Consider the following 18,611-nt stretch of genomic DNA (forward strand, 5'->3'; position numbering starts at 1 on the left):
GCATGAAGTTAAGGAAAAAAAGGCTGTCTTTTCAACCACTTTTGAAGGGCACTACAGAGACCCGCAGGAAATGTTTGTTTTGGAGCCTGCATCCACGCAATGGCTTCCCCCAGTTTAACCGCAGGTTCCAGGGGGAACATGTGGCTGGATACCGAGGCATGATCTTCCTCTGGCATTCCTGCAGCCCCCCCAGAAACTCATGCAAAGGCAAATCCCAGACCTTGCCAGTGCTCAAGACACCAGGGACTGTTCTGCCAGTAACAATAACTTGCCTGGAGCCAGGAAGTAGAGAAAAAATCTGAGAAGTTTTTTTCCTAACAACTACTTCTGTCAGAAACAGCTCTCCCTTTTAGGGTGACCAGGCTTGTGTTGGTATCACACATGGGGCAGGGGCAATGCAGCCCTCCCAGGCCTCCAAAGTAAGCGTTTTCTCTGCAGCTTCCCCTCCTGAGTGCAGTGCTGCAGAAGAGCATGGGTACAGCACTGCACCTCGTATTCCTGTGGACCTGCTCCTGAGCTGGCAGGAGAATGACAGAGGCTGATGAGTTTGTTTAATCTAGAAACAGGACACCTCCCTGCTGAGGAAGGCATCATGTGAACACTGTTCTCCTCCTCGAACCCATACATGACAGGTATAAAACAATCACAGGGGTTTCACATGGGTTAGCATGGGGTCACATCCCACAGCACACCAGCATCCACAGTACAGTACAACCTTCAAACAAGGGGACAGGTCAGGGCTGCAAGTCTCCAGGCAGCAAGAGACAGGATGGTATTCACGTTTGCCAGCACCATGTTTGTATTCTGTGAAAAGTGAATCGATGGCACACTGTAGTATAGCTCAGTGTGAGACAGGCAGACATTTGCACTGGCAGATATTCCAGGTCACTGCAGCAGTGGGAGAATCTCTACTCATGCTCCATTCAGGGAAGATTACCAAAAACTGACATAGAGGATCAGCCACTGTCTGCTCTGTTACCAACATCTGGTCCTTGCTTCTCCTTCCCTTTCCTTCTGCTCCTGCCCTCTCTCTTCTTCTTTTCCTACCCAGTCCTGAACTGCTTCAGCCTCTGACTTCTCTGCTCATACTGCTGAGGTCAACACATCACAAAAGAGCATGTCCTGTTTGACTGCCCTTCACAGGGCACAGAGACACCACACCAGTCCTTGGAAAGCCACGCTGTTAAAAATTTTACCACCCTACACGGGGCAGAAACATTTCTGCCACAGTGCCTCCACAGTCCTTCAGAAAAGCAGGCAACATGTTAACTATAGCTCACAGATCCTGAAAGACTGACAGGCTTGATTTCTTCTCCAGATTTCTTTTCTGGATAGGGGGCTGCAGCATCTGCCTCCTACCCCCTACATCCTGCCTGTGTTTCTGGAAACAGAGAATGCCCAAGGAGATCGTCTCAGAGGGGCGACTTCAGTACCTGTGGGGCAAGAAGCCTCTATGAAGGGAAGAGGCAAGGCAGGGGAATTATACAGCACTGACTGTCATGGAAAGGTTCTACCTCAATGCACAGCAGAACGCAAGCCCTGCAGAGGCTTGGGCAGAGGCTGGGGAAAAGCCCTGCCGTTCAGTGGTGCCGAGTGCTTGGCTTCCACGGGTGGTGGGGAGAGCATGGCTGGGGAAGCCTCAGCAGCCAATGCATCAAGTTACTGATAGCTCCTGTTGCCTTGAGGTGAATTGCTAACAGCCAGCCTTACCTCATTCATAGTTCTCATTTCTGAGAAGGATGAAATAGACTATGCATAGGAACACTTAAATTATCCACTATTCCACTATGCTTGCATCTGGTGCAAAGTGCTAAGGGAAAATATTGTTCCTAGGGCTTTTGTGTACACACTAAGGCAATATTTGAATCTTTTTCACCCTGTCAGTGACTGACTGAAGAGCAGTAAAACTTTGGGATGTTAAATTACTTACACTGTAGATTGATTTAGAAATGTGCAAATGCAAAGCCAAGTTCACTTGAAACAGAACTGATCCTTATGATGTGCCAGCCCACAAACACCAGGGCATGCTGGGAAACTAACTTACTACACGCACATAAAATTTACTTTTTGTCTTTTAAAAGATGTTTTTTATTGTCTACCTAAAAGTGCCAGATTTTAAAACTAGTCATTAATTTAGATTTGCAATGTCACTACTTACTGGCTCATTACAAGTCCTGGCGCTCCTGCTTACAAAGTCAAAATGAAAAGTGCAGTTCAGGTGTGAGTGTGAAATTACAGATTTGATTTAGTGCCAGTTTTGAATTCTCGTCTAGGAATGCATGTTATTTATAACAAAATAAACTCATGTTATGCTAAACAAAAAGGACACAAACACCATTCAGAGTGTGCAGTTTGACAGAATGCTACATCTAACAGTAAGACTCCTAGAATCAAATTTTTGAAAGAAACAGGATACAGTTACTGATCCAGCATAAACTTACTCAGTTCAAATTGGTTTGGAACTCTGGACAAGTGAAGTTACTTTTGGCTAGCTTTTATACTAAATTGGGTACTAATTGCTCATGGCCCTCTTAAATTTATGCTCAATCAGGTAATAGGTTCTCCTATAGCCATCATAGAATAACATACTCTGTACACGTGCCAAGGTAACATTGCACAGACGGGTCACACATGCGCACTGGCCTGACCCCTGTGTAGGACAGTTACCAGGGATTGTGGAACCAGACTCTGAGTCACCCCTTGCAGCAGCACAGCTGGGATCCTCCCATACATGGTACCCTTCATGTCCTCTTCCATGCAGGTCACCTAGCACCTTTTTGCTCAAGTAAAAGGATATTTCTTACCCATTAAAACAATACCAATGAGAAGCCCGAAGCTAACTTCCAAAGCTAGCTAGCTGCATTGCCACTTTCTTTTTTAACATAACTTTCAGCCAGCCAAATAAGCGTTCTCAAAAGTTTAAAGAATTAGCACGGTGGCACAGTGCTAGCTTGCTACGGGTAAGAACAGGCATTGGGAAAGGTCTTGCCAACATCCAGAAGGCAGCAAGGTACCGGTTTCATGCAGAAGAGCCAGGATGCCATCTGTGATGTATTCAGCATGAGTTCTTCAGGGGCTGGCCCAAAGGTCACCTGCAAAGCACCACACGGCTCCCAGCTCCCACAAGCACATTTGCCTCTGGAACAGGCAGCCTGGCAAGTAGCCAAGGAACCCAGCAAATGGTTCCCCAAAGGGCGGCCAGGCAGAGAGCAGAGGCAGCAGGAGCACCCACCACCAAAGTTACAGGACTGCCTGAGGGCGGCTGTGCGGTCTCCCAAGCCTGAATCACGCAGCATCCTGCCTGCTGGCCATGCTCCCAGTCTGCCAGTGACTCAGGAATACCCTGGATGCTACCACCACTGAACGATAAAAATACACAGAATTGTCAGATACAGCGCTGCATGAGCTAGGCTCCAATCAACCCAGAGACAGAAGCACCTGTTGAGGACCACCAGTACCAGGGGCAGTCCAGTAACTCCAGCAGAGACTCTTCACCAAGGGTTGGTGCTAAAACTCCGCAGCATTTCCTCCGCACAATCTCGGACAAAAGCCAATATCCAATTGTCAAATATCCTGTAGAGAAAAAATCTTTTAATAGGCTGTAGTAGAATAATCTGCCTCCAGAAGAGATTTTTGCAATACCCAGAAGTTAAAACACCATGTATGCTCTTCTGATGTTATGATTTGGCCTATACTTTTTCTAGAGAAAAAGAAAGAATGAATCTTAGCATTATCCCAAGAAGCACTTGGCTTCTGTGAAATATCATGACAACAAATACCACAAGTAAATATCACAGAAAGAAGTCTTATTTAGCATCATACTTGGAATATTTTTGCACTGTGATACCTTATGACTGGAAATGGGTATACCACCAGAATGCTGCCTCTTTTCTTTTCTCTTCTCTTCTCTGACCAGCAACTTAATACACACCTCCCTGAAAGGTACCTACAACACAAGGTATTGGGCAGAGCTAGGATTTGCAATCAGGAGTTTCACTTACATGAGAGGTAGATACAGTTTAGGCTGTTGGTTTGTTTTTGCCAAAAATGCATACATTTAAACAAAAGTCATAAGCTTTTTGAATTAGGAAAATTAAGCTAAAAGGATCCAGACTAAATAGGCCAGATCAACACCAGCAGTCCAACAGTTGTGTTAAAAGCTTCTAATTCAGTGCTTGTAAGCTTATTTCTCTTCTATCCCATCTATTTGCACTTTAGAATGAACTGAATTTCTGCTTTCCTGCATTGACTTGTTTATTTTCCCATTTATAAACACCAGTCTAATCCAAATCTACTTCAGAAACAATTCAGTTTTTTTCAAGTTCCTAAACACGTAAGCATTTCTGTAACACAGATGCTCCAGTTTGCCAAGTGTCAGAAGCAGCTCCTTTTCAGACTACTCTCTTGGAGCCTCTGGTAAGTTGAGGGAGAGGCAAGGGTGCAGCCAGCTGACTTCAGCCATTTCCAAACTACTTGTAACAGAGCCTTCCAGATCAGTGCCCTTCTACCTCACTAGTTCCAGCATGGGTTTGCTCGTATGTGGACTAGCACCCATTACCTTTATTGAAATCATCAGCAAATACAACCCAGCACACTAGTAGCTGGTTGTGACAGGGCAGTGAAAGAAGATACCTGCCCAAGCTGTCACTTGGAGCAGGGTGCAGGACACACACCAAACAGGACACACCTGCAGCACAGGAAGGGCAGACATCCTGTACTGCGTGGAAATACCATACGTTGAACACCGAGGCAATTTCCCCCCAAAGCTCTGCTCAGTTGCGGTGGTGGGAGGGGGAAGAACCAGGTACTGCTGTATGCACTACTGTGCCAGAGGGAACACGAGAGGAAACTGGAAGGACTGCTCTGATACTGAGTCAAGGTCATGGCTGGAAAGATCAGTCTGATAGGCAATGGTCACACTGGAGGAAAATCTAACATGCATTTGACTTCCTGAGCAGGCACAGATTAATTATATTGCATGAATTCAGTCAGACTGAATACATCATGCATGCATAGCTCCATCACAGAAAAGCTCAAGGAGTGGTGGCTGGACACCGAATTGGAATGTGATGAGAAAGACTGAGGGAGGGAGAGAGGACTTATTTATTGTAAAACTAGAAGAGCAAACCCAAAATTCACAGAAGGCTACACATATCTTTGATATTTGGTAGAGTGTTTTAGCTGTTCTGTTAGTCAGAATGAGCCTACAGAAATATTAAAACACAAACAATTTTAGGAACAGCAAAAAAAGTAAATAGGTAAGGTGGAAACAAATAACAATGACAATGCAAGAATTCACTAATAAAATGCCATTTTGATAACTTTTTTTACAAGGAATCCAGCTATACACTATAGAAAAATAAACACCAAAGAGACTTTGCAACTGACAATGCAGTGATGCAGGCACACTTCAGCTGTTAACTTTGTAGTAATTTCACATGAGAATGTAAAACATTGTTCTTAGTGAAAAGTAATTTCCTCTTAAAGTACTAAAATATCATAAAAAGTGTCATATAAAAATCTGATGCAAAAGCACTGCCCTTTATTCAGTCGCACAAGAGATTGCAGGTGCCTCCATTCAGTATGGACCAACTCAGAAGGAAGCAGTGACTGGGTGGGGTCACAGTACAGATTTCAGAAGCATTCTCATCACTTTTTCATGTTTCTCTGGCGAGCTGGGCCTGGAACTTGTCCTAAATTTAAATAAAACAAATGAATATTAGAAAACTGCTTGTGTTATGAAGCAACAGGGTGCAGTTAGCAGCACGTAACTTCCTCAGTGTGCTTCACATGAGCTACACTGAAAGTGATTACCATTTTCATGAGCCACCTAGGAACAATACAAAACAAGATTTGAAAGCTCACACGTCTGCCAAAGCAACCCTTCACACACTAAGGCCAGCGCTCCATTGCAGGCCTGCTTCACACACAGCAACAGGGCTGCTCAGTTCAACCCCACCGCTCTTGCAACAACTCAACATACATTCTGGTGCTGGACAAGGTCTTGTTGCTGAGTAGATGTTTTAAAGTTCATTAGAAACTGGGAAATCATTTTGCTTACAGCACTGTTCTAAAGGCTGCAACATCATTCTGTTATTCCTGACATCATCATTCTGGTAACGTGAAAATTAGAAAAATGGTACACACTTTCCACAAAATTGCTATTAACAGTGTCCCAGTTGTGGAATACTTATTCCACACTTAGCATAAAGCAAAATATCTTACTTCTATAAAAGCTGTCAGGTTTCAATTCTAAAATTTGTTTATCTATCTATACCTGCCATAAACAATCGCAGTAATTGCATGAAAAAAAGAAATCAAAAAACCAAACAAACCAAAAAAACACAAAGTCATGGTATTAAGGTTTCTAGGTAAAACCCTGCTGAGAACAATGTCAAGGTTCCCATATGGAAGTGTCACTGTAGTTGTTGACTTTAGTGATATAAGCAAGACTAGGATTTGTAAGCAAAGCTGGCTTTTTTTTTTTTTTAAATTAGATAAGCTCAGAGCACCAGAAAAAACAGGCAATGTTTTAGACTTTCCCCAGAGCTGTTGTCCAGCTATACCAGGCTCCTGTGAATGTTGACAAAGCCAAGATTCTTCTCTTTCTAGAGAAACACATAATTTTCAAGTTTAATTTTTCAATGTTAACACTAAAAATGTGTTATGAATACAACACGTAATCATAAAAGATTTGCCTCAAAAGTTAACTTAAGAATCATTATTCTTCCAAAAGCTGTAAAGTCAGCAGTCAAAATTAATAATGCCTTTTATAAATTGTGGGCAAACTGAATGAGAGCAATGCAGCACCTCTACAGTGTAGATTAAATGTTCAAATCTGATACTGCTGAGGAGCCAGCATGGTCGATGCGATTTGAATGAGCATCTGCAATGACTGCAGGGCCAAGAGTCGCTATTTAATGTTGTGATCAGTGATCCAATCCCCACCCCTTCTCCCCTAAAAATCACCACAGCGATGATCTGCTGACGATACAGACCAGAGGACTGGCCAGCAGTAAGAGTACTGGTGACTGGCAGAGATTTTCCCGATATGGTCAAATATTTTTCTCATCTCGGCACAACCAATATAAAGGCACACATCTTTGGGCAAAGGCTAAAAGAGAGTTACAGTAGGCGAGTCTGCCTGGGAAACAGCAGTTGAAAATGGTTATGCTTAGCGAAATAAATATGTAAGACGTGTATGTGCAATGTGTGAAGGAATGCACGTGGCCCCCCCACAGTGCCACAGCCAAATATCTACCCAGTCATCTTCCCAGCTTTTGGCTGAAATTGTGGAGAGCCAAGGGTGGAGGTGGGTGGAAGGAAGTAGTCAGTGCTTGCTTAGAGATCAAGCACCATAGTGACCCAAAAGTAGCATGACAAAATAAACTGGTTCTGTGAATGAGCAGCCAGAAGTCACACGAGGAGGAAACCAGCCATAGCAGATGAAAGGGATAAAGGTTTGATGAAAACATCCATGGCATTATCTGACCTGGTGGCCCGTATTAGCTCAGACCAGGAAACTAGCAACATAAACCTGGATGGACGAAGCAAGCTTTGGGGAAGATGCTCCAAAGGCCCTGGAAGAATAGCTGTCAGCTGGCTCCTCAGGAACCTCTGCAGAGGAGGCAGTGCTGGAGCTTTGTGCTTCTCCCTGGGCCTGGGACGAAGCTCTTTGTTACACCCCAATGTGGACCGTGGTCATGATGATCCCATCCTTACCAGTGACGTGAGCTACCACAGGCACCCTCCCCCAGTCACCTGCTGGGATCGGTGTGCTGGAGCAGGACTTCCCCTGGCGTAGCCATGGCACAGGCTGTCTGCGCAGGCCCTGTGTGTGTGTGCGTGGATATTGTAAATATTACATTGCTGTTTAATTTATGTTGCTGCCCTGCAGTGGGGAAGGCAGGCAGCAGGAGGCTGCCCCTGCAACACGATAGTTACATGTATAAACAAGGAACAAGTTATCTTTGTATTTGGTCTGGCACAAACAACACTGCAGCTGGAGGTCCAGCTCTGTTTTCACAATCCAGAGATACTAATACACCGGAGAAGGCTGAGACATGAGTCTCAAAAATAACAAAACATTGGAAAAACACATCTAATCATATCTTGACAGGAGATGATTTGAGGATGACATGATGACAATTTATAAGTTCTTCCTTGGGACAAGGAATTTCTGTGATATAACTAAGATATAACACAAGCGACTAACTAGAAGATTAAAGTAAATTCAGTCTAGAAATTAGGTAGAAGTGTTTTAAATAGCAAAGATATGTGCTACTACAATTCTTTGTGTGCTCTTCAGTCAATCTGAGAACTAGATGGCTGTTTTTACCAGCCTCCAATTTTTATTTTTTTTAATCTGCAATGGAATATAAGGAAGCAAAGAATAAGGGAAGTATTACGGTTTGTGCTGCAGGCAAAGGCCTGTTCAGTTATTTTAATGGTTTCAAGCAAAGTAACTCTATACACAACTTCATTTAAACTACAACACTTGCTTATTTAGACTTGATAACAGGAGGGGCGGGGGGGGAAATCACATGAAATTGCTCAGTCTTATCTCTGAAGAATTTCACTAAGAACTTAGTTGAGAAATGCCACACTTGAACTAGTTTTAGATATGAATCACAAAAAAGTTTCATTTCAGAAACTTACTTAATCTCCCCCGCCCCAATTATAATTATTCATTAAAATGATGCTCTTTACATGCTTTAAGTGTTACAGGCAATACATAGGAAGAACCTTGCAAAAAGCAGCCCAGACTGCTAGCAGCTGTGAGGGCTAACGAGGTGGTTCTTACCTGGTTGCGCACCCCCTAGTCTTTGCTGAATAACCTCTAAGTGATGGATGTATTCTGTTAGCGATTGCTCAGGATCCTGAGGAGGCACAAGTGACTTTTCTGAAGCTGCACTTGTGGATGGATGCAATCTTAAAAAGGAAAACAAATTATTTTCTTCTCATGCTATACTCTCAAATAAATATAATAAAGTTACATTCATATAGGCAGTAATTCAGTGCAAAGCAAACTAGAACAACAGTAAAACCCATCACCACCGAAAAAGTTACATATAAAACAATATAGACCGGGCAGCTTTGTATACAGGGGAGTCAAAAGAATGGACATTTTGATAAAAACTGGAGTATCTATGAATCTCTCTCTACTGATACGTAACACACAGTCCCTCAGGTAGGAAAGCTGCAGCCAGAGGCAAGTCCAAATGGCCAAGTGAGAAAAGACCCAGTTCTGTGGAAAAGGACTTAAGAGGAGCATGCTGCATCCAGGTGCATACTCTCTGGTTCAGCAGGTAAAATGCTATCTCAAAGGACAAGGTAGGAAAAGGGGACCCTTTAGATGCTACACTGTGTTTCCTTTCTGAACATTAACAACAAATTTCAAATATTAGCAGAAACACAAATTGGAGGGGACACTGTGCAAACACACTCCTATTTAGAGTTAGGATTTATTCCTTCCCCCTGCACCTTTTCATTAGTGGAAGGTAGTTCCTATCCACCCCTTCCTTCTGCATAGCTTTGCCAGGAAACAAAAGCAGCAACAGGCATTGTTTAACCTCACTTGGATCCACGTTTGACTTGAGCTACCACTAACCCAGTCACACTGAGTGATCAGTCAGGGCATACTATTATTCATATCCTTGTTCCATACAAAACAGATGACTTTTCTTGATAGGTAAGCTGCCACCTGCTCTATCTGGCTGTCAGACCCAGATACATGCCATGACAGAGGAACAGGGTGGGGTAGAATTAAGTCTTTTGAGAAATGCTTGCGGGTCTCTAACTCTCCAAAACGTTTTGCTAAGTTCTATGCAAACCAGAACACTACCTGTCCTTCCTGTCCCCCAAATCAATCAGCAATGTTAAAAAACCTAAAATAGTTTGGAGCATCTGCTGTCTTTGTGTACCTCAAGATTACTACAGCTACTTCCTTGCTACTCTTTCTTTATGAAGAAAATTCTTGCCTGCTGGTTGAAGCTTCTAATGTAGCAAGGAGGTTAAGAAACAAAAAAAACGTCCCAAGCTGGTGGGACTGAGAACAGCTTCCTTCCACATCAACTCCTGCAAATCACAACTTTAAGGAGGAAGCCACATACAAGGAGTGGCTTGGGAGAAGAGATGCTACACCCAGTAATGAACTACGCAGTGCCCAAACTTATTCCGGGTCCCAGGGAGAGTCCTGGGAGTGGGAAGGCCAGTAATGACTGAGGGCCACCCTCCTCCAACTCAAGCGCAGAGCTTGCAGCTCAGGCATTGTCTTAGCAGCACTGTGCAGAATGTCACCTGTGATATCCAACCCAGCAACAAGTAGCTGGGGTTGTATTTGTGTGCAGAACTTGCCGCAATTCATGAAAAACTGCACCACCACACACCTTGTGAGCTCTCCACCTGCCATTCCGTGTGCATGCAGAGAGTCTGAAGGCAGCTAATACTAATGCAGTGCTGTAATATGGTAGGGGAGCTGCTTCTGCAGGATGCTCAGAAATTAATCTCCAACTTGGACAAAAAAGGCAGCAAGAATTATCCCTCAAAGGATAACAGACATAGCCATTGTAAATCCTGTGGTCTGCCCGAATTAAATTGGGAAACACCACTAGGAATGCTCTCGGTTCAAGAACATCAGACATGCTTAAAGCAAATGATAAGTTTTCTTCTCCTGTAGCATCCTGAAAGAAACAAACATTTACCAGATCTAAGAAAACAAATTCCTCTTCTTGTTCAAGTACCTCCTCCAATAAGTGGTTACATCTTTATGAAAGACTGTCTATTGGGGTGATCAAACACAGGCAGAGGCTGCAGACTGACCTGTTGTGCAAGCAGTAAGAGGATCTGGGGGAGTGGCTCACAATTCTTGCAGAGCTGGTTCTGTGGCACAGCCCAGTGTCCCGGGTGGGGGGAGAGCCGACGTGAACAGCTGGGGGCTGCTGCTCTTTCAGAATTTCTGTTCTAGCACCAGAGGCTGTGTTAAATATAAAACAGTTAAAAAATATGCGCTGGGAACCACTCAAAACAGGCTATCATAAACATAACCAAATAAAACCCCCACGAATTACAGCGCAGTACGATTGTGTTTGGTTTTAAATGCATCTAAAATACACTTTCTACAGCGTTTTGGTTTGGCTTTTTTTGTTTGTTTTAACCAGATTTAACATAAGTTTGACATTTTAATGTCGAACAACTGCTTCCTGCAAATGGAGAATGTGCACCATTTTCTTTCTCCAGACTCGCTTTTTCAGTAGCTGTTGCTATATCCACATGGGAGGTTCTGATATGAGCAAAATATTTTTTCAAGAAATTTTAATACTTGTTGTTTGCTCTAATTATATGTAAGTGTTGACTTACACTCTCCAACTTTAGAGACAGCAGAGAAAGGAAGAGATTTTTGGGGGTTGGTTTGGTGAAGGCTTGGGGGGAGGGGTATTGGTTCATTTTCATTAAAATAGAAAAACCCCTGTAGATAAGTCCTTTAAATAAAAAAGAAACAAAATATTTTTTTATGAGGCTGCCAAGATGCTATTTTGTAGCAAGGTAGAGAGTTCAGCATGCATTTCAGGATTCAAATTTCACATGAACCACACCACAATGGTTTTATGTAGGAAGTTTTTGGTTTGTGTTTTTGGGTTTTTTTGTTTGTGTTGTTTGTTTGTTTGTTTTGTTTTTTTTTTTTAAATAAGTATTTCCAGGAACTTAGAACAGTGAAAATGACACAGTACCAGGTAATGAAAAATGCACTATTTCATCTGAATTTTGTTCAGTGTTGAAAAGCCACAAGTAATGGAATATTACATAAAATGGGACAGTTCCACAATATTGGGTACTGCATTAAGATGTTTGTTCTAATTCTTACAACCAAATCCATAAGTAACTCAAAGGAACACAGTCCTTACTGAACTGCATCAGACCATCTGTCCATCCTCTCCAGTTTGTCATCTTTGATAGCACTTAAACTCCAGAGAAAATAGTTATGGGATATCTACCATCAGATTAAGTCTCCTCTGAACCTCTGGAACCACTTAAAACCCCTTTTTCACCTCCGGTAACACAAGCAAGTACACCACTTCTAAGACTTATTTTAATACCGCATGTACCTGTTTTAATACTATTACAGCAGTATTTGTCCTTGCCTTATTAATAAATCAAGGCATTAATTTCCATTACAGGTAGCTTCAAACTGTACCACACAATTCTCTGATGAGTTTTATGAACACAGGACTCGGTTTTGCAGCTTGAGCAGTTGCAATAAAGGGAGAAGAAGAGGAGCTCACCATTGTTGTAAATTACGAATTCTGAAAGTCTTCAATTGTCATTTCTTACAATGTCCTTCTAAACTCAAAATCATTGTGTTCAGGAAATGAATAAACACATTTGTGTTAACAGATAAACAGATTTTGCCACTTCTGTGGCTATTTTTTGGTTTTTGTTTTTAAATGAAACACATCACTAAAGAGAAATTGTGATTAAAACAATGTACTTGTCTAACACACTTACTTGTATTTCCTCCTATACTGTGAGAAAAGGTTTCACCCTGTCCGTTCTTCCTGTTAACTTTGTTCCACTTTTTCACCAAAAACTTTAACCTTAGTAACAAAATAAGTTTGTACAATCATTAAAAATACACAAAAATACACTGTATTTTAATATTAAACTCTTTGTTGGCATGAAACATATTAAACAATGTAAGTAACCATCCTTGCAGGAATGGAAGAAGAATTCTTCAATTTCAGTCTTTAGAACGAAGGCTTATCCCATTTTACTCTGCAACGATCCTCTAACTGTTGGAGAGGCTTGCTCATTTTTTGACTGCTCCTCCACTCTGTCCCTAATCTCCAGAGAGTTCTGTAGCAGCTCTTCCTGCCTCAGAGTAGTCTGGAGGTCACTGTTCCTACATCTTTTGATATCACTATCATTATAGCACCCACGTCAAAGTCAACAACCTAAAGACATCCTGTGCCACCTCCTGAAAGTCTTAAACTTGCTAGTAATCATTTTTACTAGACAAGGAAATTGCCCAGAAGTAACCACCTATTACATTTAAAACTATTCTTTTCATTACATGGACTCAAAAGCCATTATGAGATGGCATATTGTCCCAAGTACAGCTAGCAAAATCCATTTGATAGTAAGTGACAGAGTATGATAGAATCATACCCAATGAAACACAGGCTACAGGATTCAAGAGAGGAAAACCCATCACTGATGACATGATCACATTCTGATACAAGAGAGACTATCCAGTGAGCCCAAACAGCTAACGGTCAGACCTGAAAGGACACCAGTTTGCATTGTTGTGTGCTGATTCTCAAATACATTGCAGCTGGGTATCTCTCAGGACAGAAGCAGCTTTCTATAAAGCTTTAGTTTAGTACGTATCCAACTTAGTGCTGACTCTGAAACAGCAGTTTAGCCAAAGTTATAGCTAACAAATCATGTTTGAACTAGTTTTGGAGATAGCTTTTGCTCAATAGTAATGTAGCATAAACCTTAGGAACTATCCATTTTTAACATTTCCAAGAAAACACCATATATAAGAGACGGTGAGGGTTTTGGCTTTACCTTGATACTGCGATGACTGCCCTGACTGCACATCTGAACTTGGTAAAAGGACGGGAACGTGATCCAGAAAGCTGCAGGTCTGCAGGTGAGGGGTAGATTCCCATACGTGCTATTAGAGAGAGAGTTGCTTGCTCACAGTCCTGAAATCCACCGAGAAGCAGCAAGAGGTATTTCTTCTGATAAACTAGAGCCTTTCTAAAGCTCTCTGCTCTAAGGTACTTCCTATATAATCTCTGCAACTGGAGAAAGGAAAAAAAAAAAAAAATCCGAGGTGGTAAGATTTAGCTACAGAAAACCCACAAAAGTTGGTAACTTTGTCCAGCAGTATCTCCAACAACTTGGTTGTGCATGGGTATTTAAAACCTATTTTGCTTTACAAAATTGTAGAAAGCTAGTTAATAATTATGAAGTATGGAAACGGTGCACATTTATCTCTAAAATGAAATTTTGAGCAAGTATTAGTATAAGACTCTGTGACTTGGCCAGTTTTGGTGCAAAGTAGTGGTATTACACTCTAGCAGTTTGGACACCACACATGGAGGCTTGTACCAAGTCTAATGAATTTCTGTATGCCTATGAAGTCTTGGCTAGTCTGGAAAATTTTGGCATGGTTACTGGCTGGTGTGCAAAAAACAAAACAAAAAAACAAACAAAAAAACCCAAACAAAAACCAAACCAGCTATAAAGAAGCTGTCCTCATGTCAAACATCCATACTGCAGACACAAGGGCAGCTGGAACAATTCTGTACATAGCTAAAAAGCACCCGAGTTTGGAGTGTCAGACTTCTTTAAATCTCCTGAATGTTTCAAAGCAAAATTGTCATACCCAAAACTCTAAAACAGTTTAACTCTTTAACCAAGAAAATAACATCTGCTTTAAATAAATATTTACCAGAAAGCATGTTGGTATAAGTGCCTATCAGACTTGATTACAATCAAATGTGTCAGAGGAATAAAAAGTATTTAAGATTAGGGGGAAAAAAATTAAAAATAATGGATGTTTGATATTTTCATGGTTAGACAAGAAATCTGAATCTCCCTCTCATTTAAGAGTAGAAAGGGATTCCAAAGAGCTAGGTTACTTTAGGTGTAAGTTAAGTTCCTGTTGTAACACCAAGAAAGTTAGAGGAACTTTTCTGATAAGGGACATATGGGAAAAGTGTTCCTAATTTAATACGCAGTTTATAAAACTGTTAATCTATAAGATCACCTTTTAAAATAGCAACTGAAAAAGATTACAGCACTAAGTGTAAATTAAATGCCATAATCTGACGGATACTTATATCCCCAGAAATCTGAGCTGTACACTTCCTGGCTCCTCTGCAACAGCAAGTTTTATCATATTGATTAGAAAAAATAGAATTACTAAATTACCTCTTCTACATGTGACATTTATCCCTTAGGCAATGCCCAAGAACAAGGACTGAACTCTCCAGAAGTTTTTATGATCTTGAGTTGGTAACAGTTCTCACACAGCAAGTCTGTACAACAGGCAAGATAGCGAAAGCAAACCAAGTGCCAAAGGTTTAAATGACATGCTAATGACTATGGTATTGCTCATGCACCAAGCTCCAGACAGCCCATTTGCTGGCCATTGCGATCATTTTACCTTAGGACTGGAAGTTTCTACCACTGGTTTGTTTTCAATTTCACCAGTCACTTTAGCCAGTTTGGATTCAGCCTGTTTCAGTGCGTTCTGCAAAATGTTTCTCTCTTGCTGCCAAGCATCTCTTTCCAGTTCTTGAACAGAGCCAGTATCATCCATAGATCTGATCTAAAAAAAAGAAACCCAAAGGAAGTGAGCCACGAAGGTTTTTGCACATTAATTCCACAGCCAAACATCTCAAACTGAGTAATTACCTAACTTTATGGACAAACTGAAACATAAAAATAACAAGCCTGAAAATCAGCATCAGCATTCAGGTGTTAAACGGTAGGATGGGAAACTGAAACACACAAGCAGCCCTTCTTAAGAAGTATCAAATTAATTGTTAATCAAGCTACCCCTTCTCTATAGATCTGTCTGATCAGCTTTACAGGAATCCCATTTCCTTTGATAACAGAGTCTCCAAACACTTGGAAATGGAAACAAATCATCTGGTTTTCTTCCACAGGCAGCACAGAAACTGTGAAGAAAGATGCCTGTTTACATGCATGCACAAAAACATGTTGTGAAGCATCTACGGAAGTAAATTCCAAAAAATCACATTCAGTTCTGAGAAATTCAGTTTTGTAGTAAGTCATCTCTTGTAGGAATGAGACCACAACTCCAGGTCCAATTCTTTGCAGAAGTTCTGCCTTCATAACCCTCTTCGTATCAACTATCACTTTAATGGTCAACAGTTACATCAGTGTGTGATGCAGCAGATCGCAAGAGAAATAAAAGTGTTTTTTTGAGGCGGTTAATGTTTTATCCCTTGAAAGAAGATCTACACATTAGACAAGCCAGTATGCACAACTGACCCCAACTTCTCCTAGCAACTTGTTTTAGTACAACCTTAGAAGTTTGAACTTTTTCAGAAGTTATTTCTTATCAATACCTTAACACACTAACACATGCCATTTATGTTTGTCTTCTGTGACGAGCACAACTCGTTCAGTAAAAAAATCTTATTTAATAAACTTTAATAAACCACAGCCATCTAAGTCTTTTTACTGCCTGCAATATAGACAGCAACAAATGGGGATTCCAATGCTATCCATACCTTCAGGGCACATAATCCACTGCCCTCCCTTTTGACTTTGCAGCTTCTTTAAGATTTCAGAAAGCAATGGCTCTCCACTTCTCAGCATGCTGCAAGAACCTTTTACTACCTTCAGTACTGTTTTGAAATTAGATGTTTATTTCTGTCCAAGTTAAACTCTTGTCCTGTACTTATTATCTAATTCACAGATGTTCTATGCAATTTCAGGATTTTACACTGAAACTTTTTTAAACTAAAGCACGTGTTTCCCTACATATGGCTTTCACTGGCAGGGCAGTTGGGCCATTATCACACACCAAGGTGGGTCAGAAGAGCATTTTGAGAACAAGGGCAGAGATAAGGAATTCAGATACAAAACACACTTCAGGTAACTATTATTAAAAATAGTTCAAACAAGGGAAACAAAACCCATCTGTACCATACTGAAATGGAGGGAAGCTGCTTTATATTGGCCTCCTCAGCAACCATCCCAATAAGGACTACGGTCCCACCATCCCAGGCATTTTACAGACCTACAAAAGCTCAATTTGAAGGCAGTAACAGATACTTGCAATATCTGATGAGTTCTACATGATCCATCTACCCACTTGATTACTACTGCACCAGTTGGCATTTGATTGACCAGTGGACTCCATATTTATTTTGGCACAGATTTTTCATTTTGGCATTTTGCCAGTTTCCCTGTCTAGTAGTCCCCAAGTTATCACAACTCAAGGGGGTAACAGCAGTAAATTCCTTTGGTCTCCAGAGCAAGTGGTCAGTACCTTAGAGGAAGGAGAAATTCAGGGAAGAGACTGAAATGGGAGGTGAGTCGGGGGGGGATAAAAGCCTGAAAAGGGGGCAGAGAGGAGAGACTGTTTGTGCCCACAGAAAAAAGGATATCAAGGTAAGAGGTTTTGCTCTCTAAGCTATAGAAAGGCATATGTCTTTAGAGTGCTCTACTAAACTCTTTTTTTTAAGCCAAACTTAAGTCAGAAAACTTGAGTCCCTTCATTTTAGTGTGGTCATAGTCCCTGGAGCAAGCAATTGCAAAGTCTCGTCCAACAAGAGAATGGACTGCTATTCTGCATGGCATTCACTGGCTTAATGTTAAGGGGCCTGCTAATTGATGGTGATGAGGCCCTGGAAAACCTAGAAGTTGTGAAAAGCATTTGCAACAGAGTTTCTAACGCAGAAGACCTAATGGCGTCAGAGGGAAAACAAACCACCCAAACTATTTTTTCTTTTCCAGTACAGTAATAACTTGGAGGGACCTGAGCCAGAAAAACAGCTCAGCTCTAGAGGGGGTTCTGACAAGTCAGAATTAAATAGAGCCATAAGGTTGTCTGCTTCCCCCCTGCCAGTCTCTCCGAGCATTTTGTCCACAGCAGAGGGCTCTAAAACTTTGCGAGAGGAAGCCTTAATCAAAATAACTCGATGAACACCTACTTGGGAAAAGGTTACATCCCCCTCCTCAAGGCTGGAGGTGATCCATTTGGCAACCACCCAAGTGGCTGCACAGGCGACAGAAGGAGAACATTTACTGTGTTTTGTACGCAGCTAGACACAGGGAGAGCTTGCACTATGCCATGCCAGCTTGTCATACATCAGACTTGTATTACAGAGCACGTGAGAACAACAGAAATTACAAAAGCTTCTTTGTGTACCAGACAATCTGAGCTCTTTCTCAAAGGTGTGTTTTCTGGGAATTTGCTATCAAGCAGGTGAGGGAATAGAGAGAGGCTGAATCAAACAAGAGCCAAGACCGTTAGTTAGCCCTAAATTCCCAAATTTTAGCTGAAATGTGGTTGAAGATCTATCTTTATTATGGGAGAAAGACATAAATGATAGAGCAAAGTTATCTGGTGAATAAGATGGAATCTAAAAGCTATGTTTTTATGATATTTTTTGTATCAATAGACCTGAGCTCAGTCTTTGATAATCCCTAGGCTTGTATAAAATATTTGCAATACTGCAACCATCAGTCAAAATACCCCTCCTGAGATGACAAGCCACTGTTGCACTTTTTGAAAATTACTTGACAATTTGCTGAAAACCAACTGTCTCTGGATGCATACAGAAGCAGCAGCAACACATCCCAGGCTTTGATATCCTTGGACATATTACATATCTAGGAAAAAGAATGCTGTCAGAAGCAGACCGCAATACAACAAAAAAGCAAGAATCTGATACTAAAATATGTTAATGTAACGACAGTGTGAGTACAAGAGTACATATTTTTTCCATCCCCAAGGCAAAACACAATTTTCCTCAGCATGTTTACCAAAGAAGGAAGTGGGGGGCGGAAATCAATTAATCAAACAATTTGTATGTGTACTGAAACCCAAGGAATACATT

The 18,611-nt window shown here is 41.4% G+C and overlaps 1 protein-coding gene across 14 annotated transcripts in view; it reads right to left on the minus strand.

The window, feature by feature from the left end:
- Window positions 1-5,083: 5,083 nt before the first annotated feature.
- PCNT (pericentrin) overlaps window positions 5,084-18,611 on the minus strand; it is a 101,746-nt gene continuing 88,218 nt past the window's right edge. For 13 of the 14 annotated variants that reach the window (XM_075027748.1, XM_075027747.1, XM_075027750.1 and 10 more), the window contains 6 exons: window positions 15,179-15,343; window positions 13,570-13,808; window positions 12,505-12,593; window positions 10,822-10,975; window positions 8,804-8,931; window positions 5,084-5,693 (listed from right to left, as the gene is read on the minus strand). In XM_075027748.1, the coding sequence (XP_074883849.1) occupies window positions 5,650-5,693; window positions 8,804-8,931; window positions 10,822-10,975; window positions 12,505-12,593; window positions 13,570-13,808; window positions 15,179-15,343 (819 nt within the window). In that variant the 3' untranslated portion in view covers window positions 5,084-5,649. Of the gene's footprint in view, window positions 5,694-8,803; window positions 8,932-10,821; window positions 10,976-12,504; window positions 12,594-13,569; window positions 13,809-15,178; window positions 15,344-18,611 lie in introns of those variants that run through there. The other variant, XR_012650390.1, reaches the window with a different exon arrangement.

This window comes from Buteo buteo, chromosome 5 (assembly GCF_964188355.1).
Source record: "Buteo buteo chromosome 5, bButBut1.hap1.1, whole genome shotgun sequence".
Lineage (NCBI taxonomy): Eukaryota > Metazoa > Chordata > Aves > Accipitriformes > Accipitridae > Buteo > Buteo buteo.